At 44.9% G+C, this 5,452-nt stretch overlaps 1 protein-coding gene across 1 annotated transcript; it reads right to left on the bottom strand.

Annotated features, from left to right (window-relative positions):
- Positions 1-1,344: 1,344 nt before the first annotated feature.
- Positions 1,345-4,576, bottom strand: LOC124607141 (cuticle protein 18.7-like). Its single transcript, XM_047139349.1, has 3 exons — positions 4,478-4,576; positions 1,692-2,090; positions 1,345-1,598 (listed from the first exon to the last, which is right to left on the bottom strand). Exons 1-3 carry the CDS (start codon positions 4,487-4,489, stop codon positions 1,416-1,418), a joined length of 594 nt encoding a protein of 197 aa, XP_046995305.1. The 5' UTR covers positions 4,490-4,576; the 3' UTR covers positions 1,345-1,415.
- Between the last annotated feature and the right edge of the window lie 876 nt (positions 4,577-5,452).

The raw sequence follows: 5,452 nt of genomic DNA on the forward strand, positions 1-5,452 counted from the left end.
TCAAATGCCCCCATAAATGAAAGTCAAGAGGGTTGAGATCAGGTGAGCGTGGAGGCCATGGAATTGGTCTGCCTCTACCAATCCACCGGTCACCGAATCTGTTGTTGAGCAGCGTACGAACACTTCGACTGAAATGTGCAGGAGCTCCATCATGCATGATCCACATGTTGTGTCGTACTTGTAAAGGCACATGTTCTAGCAGCACAGGTAGAGTATCCCGTATGAAATCATGGCGGCGAATCGAGGTAGTACAGTACATACTGACGAAACTAAAATGAGCTCTAACATGGAAATTAAGCGTTTCCAGACACATGTCCACATAACATCTTTTCTTTATTTGTGTGTGAGGAATGTTTCATGAGAGTTTGGGCATACCTTTTTGTAACACCCTGTATATTGTGAAGAAGACAAATTTTTAACATCGAGTATAGTTTTAAGTGTCAGGAAGTCGTTTCTGAAAGTATTTGTATGGAGTGCAGCCACGTATGGAAGTGAAACATGGACGATAAATAGTTTGGACAAGAAGAGAATAGAAGTTTTCGAAATGTGGTGCTACAGAAGAATGCTGAAGATTAGATGGGTAGATCACATAACTAATGAAGAGTTAGTGAATGGGATTGGGGAGAAGAGGAGTTTGTGGCACAACTTGACTAGAAGAAGGGATCGGTTGGTAGGAGACGTTCTGAGGCATGAAGGGATCACCAATTTAGTATTGGAGGGCAGCGTGGAGGGTAAGAATCGCAGAGGGAGACCGAGAGATGAATACACTAAACAGATACATAAAGATGTAGGTTGCAGTAGTTACTCAGAGATGAAGAAGCTTGCAGAGGATAGAGCAGCATGGAGAGCTGCATCAAACCAGTCTCAGGACTGAAGACCACAACAGCAACAACAATGCACACGTACCACATTTGCTCAACCCTGATTCAGATTCAACGAACTGTGACTGACGCCCGAACAACAGGGACTTACATGCATTGAGAATATAAAATAGTGCATTGAGGATGGCTAGCTACTAGCCGAAATCTGGATTTGCGAAAAAAAAATTTAAAAAAAGACGACTGATTGCTGCACTCTATAACTTATAAGTTACATAACAGTCGCTGAGTGCACCCACTTTCCGAATGAAGGTAACCTGATATGCAATTCCATTCCAACTTCAATTATACAGCATACCACATGTTGTGTCGTACTTGTAAAGGCACATGTTCTAGCAGCACAGGTAGAGTATCCCGTATCAGTTTTTCAAGAATCTTTTTAGGCAGTTGAGAGCTTGATTTTCTTACATATCGATTTCGTCACTTAGGTTCCTGAAGGAGATGTGAAAAGATGACCATAGAGAGATTTATGTAAAGTATAGTTTATTTACAAGAGTGTGTGACTGATACATGACTACTTTTTGTAGGAGTGATCCTCTAACCGAGGAGGGCGGCCTTGTACTGGAGGTGGGCGATGGCGTCAGCGTGGTGGATGGCGGGGATGCCGGCAGCGTAGACGGCGGCCAGGGGCAGCCCAGACACGGGGTCTGCGGGGGTGGCGGCGGCCAGGGCTGCGGACTGAGCGTGGGCCGCAGCGTGGGCTGCCTTGGCGCTAGCCACCTGTAAAGGAAGGTCACATCAGTAACTGCATCTCACCACTTGGTATGTGTACTGTTCTAAAGGGGGCATAGGAAATGGTGTAGAAGTATATACCTCAGGAGTGTCCAGGGGAACGCCGCCAGGTCCGATCACGATGTTGGCGGGTCCAGCGATGACGGGGCCAGCCACGGCGTAGCGAGCGCCGGCGATGATGGGAGCTGCGGCGATGGCGGGCACGCCCAGGGTGTTGCGGGCGGCCTCGGCGGCCTGGATGTTGAGGTGCGCCGCCTTGGCGACGGCCACGTGGGGCTCGTCGGCGGGCACGACGGAGGCCACGGGCACGCCCAGCGTGTTGCGCGCCGCCTCCGCCGCCTGCGTCGCCAGGTGCGCCGCCTTAGCCACGGCCACGTCGGGGGCGTCGGCGGGCACCGGGATGGCGGCGGGAACCCCCAGACCCAGACCCAGGTAGCCGGGCTTGGCCAGGGCCACAGCCAACACGGAGCTCAGGATCACCTGCAGGCAACGTATGCATTAGTCATCACTGAACAGTCTAGAAGCAGGATACGTATTGTATTGCTATATTCTGAATGAATTCTACTTATCACAGACAGTGGCTAACAAAATGCCTAATCTGGTCCTCTAATGAAATTTTTATTTTTCAGTAGTAGTCGTCATCAAACTTTATTGCTTAAGAATCACTACTGACGTCTCCGAGTGGTATCTTGGGCCGCATATGTATCTATCGTATTACTGATTTGTTCAAATGGTTCAAATGGCTCTGAGCACAATGGGACTTAGCATAGGAGGCCATCAGTCCTCTAGACTTAGAACTACTTAAACCTAACTAACCTAAGGACACTCATCCATGCTCGAGGCAGGATTCGAACCTGTGACTGTAGCAGCAGCACATTTCCAGACTGAAGCATCTAGAACCGCTCGGTCTCAGCGGCTGGCTATTGATTGGTGGCCCACATAAATTAGTACACTCTGAGATACATTCTGAGACCACAATAGAGTAGCTACAGTAAGGGGGTAATAACTTGCCTGAAAACCCTCTTGTGCCGACTGTTAAAATTAGGCACCATCTTGAAAACTTCAAGTCGGCTTTCTCTGTTTCAAATTGCTACCATCCTCAGTTACCTGAAAGCCGTGACTGTAATTGTCTGATGAAGTGTTGTGCTGTCTGTGGGAGTATTATATGTATTATACAATATGAGACAGGATCACAATAGCTCATCAGCCGTTTTGAACGTCTTTTTCCTTCTTCTTATTGTGTGATATTACAACTGCTTGAATCTAATTTCATATTCCTTGCTGCAAATGTATACCACATTTGAAGATGACCACCTCTACAATGCGTATTCACAAATCCATGTTACTTCTGTGTTTGCACCACAGCAGCTCTTTGGTACGAGTTCTGAACACCCTTCAGCTGTCGTTACTGGAAGACGAACAATAAAACATTCCCCCTTACAAATCCTTTAATTTGCAGTTGCTGTGCAACCTACCATTCTGTCCCTGAAGTAAGTAGCCAACGTTACTTAGCTTTTGGAAGAATTCATCAGTTTCATTTAAAATTACTTTCTCTCTTAGTAGTTGGTGTTATCTACTGGTCACGAAATCCACACTCTTAACAATGCCTTAACTGACGTTTCTGGATACGGGTGCTACTTGCTGGATGGACATTAGGAGTATTGTAAAATAGGCCGATAATCGCTGGCCGTATGAACACTTGATTCGGACTGCTTACGGCCCTTGGGTGGCGTTTTGACGAGCGCTGTTCTAGATTAACAATCATCATCTACAGACCTTCTGATTCCAGTTACTATTATTCTCAAATTCATCATATAAGAGCTCAGGGAAAATATTATAAACAGTATTTTATGTTTTTCCTTTTATTAATCAATCTAAGTCATTCTGTAGTGTTGTTAAAATGGTTTTCTTTCTCCTACCTTCGTTAATTTTGCTGTATGACATTTCTTTTCCTCTTCCTCTTTCAGTCCTTCTCTCGTTTCCACTGCTGCTGGTCCTCAAAGCTCAAATCCACTTTCTCACTGAGATGATTGACGGTAATACTATCCCTACATCACCACACGAAATTCTGTCAGCGAAGTTATAGTAATGTCATTTTATATACAGAATAGCTGCAGTCATGGCAAATGTTTCTGCCATAAAGTTTCGATCATATTATTTATTTTAACGGTGGATAAAAACCAATTAATATTTGGATAAGACAGTTTTTTCTGTACATCGTCTGCAACTAAATATGTATAGGTTGTTATTTTTGGTTATCCACCTATACTGCTTGGATTTCTACTAAAACGTACTTTTCATGATATCATTTAAATGTGACCTTTAGTTTCGTAAGTACTGTAAACTATTTCTCTATTTTGCTGGGTAGCTCGTTCTTTCACTGCATCAGTTTACACGATATCAGACAGTGTATACTTTTATAGTGGCACGTTTCACCCATATATTAGCAACACTGTGAATGAAAATTTCGTTTCATACGTAAGTGTTGCTGGTGTTATAAGTGGTGGAGCGACAAACTCAATTATCTACTCTTCTACCGTTTACTTAAGGCTGCAACTGCCTTACAAGTACAGAAACTAAAATCTCTGACGAGAGCTTCATGCTCCAAAACGAGATATACTCTCGTTACATCACTGTGAGAATCACTAGTGGTAAGTAACACAAATTTTGAAGTATTTGTTTCACACCAGATGAGATTCCTACATTTGAATATGATTCGCAGGTGGTACTGCAACAGACCACGTCTTCTATCATTCTCTTGCCCTTTATTGTACCGCACACTTAATTTTGTCTGTGGAACATGTAGGTAGATGCACGGCCATGTGAGCCCTGCCTGCCCCCGTTACTGTGCGCTGTCGGCTACTCACCAGGACCTTCATGTCTTCTGCGGCTGCTGCTTCGGACTGAACTGTTCCTGCCCAGTGCGTGGCTGGCCGCGGGCTTATATAGCGCGGGCCGGCCTCGTCTTCCCCGCCACATCCTGCCGCCTGGACCGCTGCGAGACCGCCCGGTCTTCGGCGATGGGCGGCGCCCGCCAGAGTCGTTGCTCTCCACTTACTATTACAACTCCTCCTCTCTCTATTCGTACTGTCCTCTCGTCATGTTTGTTTTTTCAACGATTCCCGAACGTTGTCGAAAATGAAACCCAAAAAAGAAGTCGTATCTCCATTCTGTCTGTTGTCCTCCATTACTTCCAAAACGCCTCTGGGTCGCTGGTGCATACCAGTCAAGCGAGGTCACGGAGCTGTTAAGGGACTGAAACACATTCCGAAAGTACACCGTAACAAGTCATCATTTCGTCGTCGTGAGTCACGTCATTAGTCGCTTAAGGTGAAATTTCTCGTGTTTTCTTCGATAACGCCGAGCAGAGCCTTAACTCAACACCCTTAGAACTCAGCTGATATTCCATCTGTACGTCTCTGCTGACAAGATGTTAAAGGTTCGCATTTATTCTCAGTTTTAAGTTTCCTGTCGTTCTTTAGTTGCTTCTATATTCCTGGAGATGTGATCAATTGTAATGTCTTCGAAATCTCCGAAAACCGCCCAACTAAGTACAATTTCACGACGACACATATGGAAACACACACTGAAGCGCCAAAGAAACTGTAAGACAACAAGCGTTTGCCGCAGTTGTTAGATCGGTTACTGCTGCCACAGTGGCAAGTTATCGAGATTTAAGGGGCGAAACCACATTAGGAGGCTGTTTGACACTGTCTTTTCCAGATTTGTTTTTTGGGGGGAAGAATTAATTAGAATTTAATCATATTTTGAAAGCATTTCATTCATATTTCGAGCAGATTTTGTGAATTTTTTGAATAATTTCAACCAAAAGTAAAGTTACT

This window comes from Schistocerca americana, chromosome 3 (genome assembly GCF_021461395.2).
Source record: "Schistocerca americana isolate TAMUIC-IGC-003095 chromosome 3, iqSchAmer2.1, whole genome shotgun sequence".
Taxonomy (NCBI): Eukaryota; Metazoa; Arthropoda; class Insecta; order Orthoptera; family Acrididae; genus Schistocerca; species Schistocerca americana.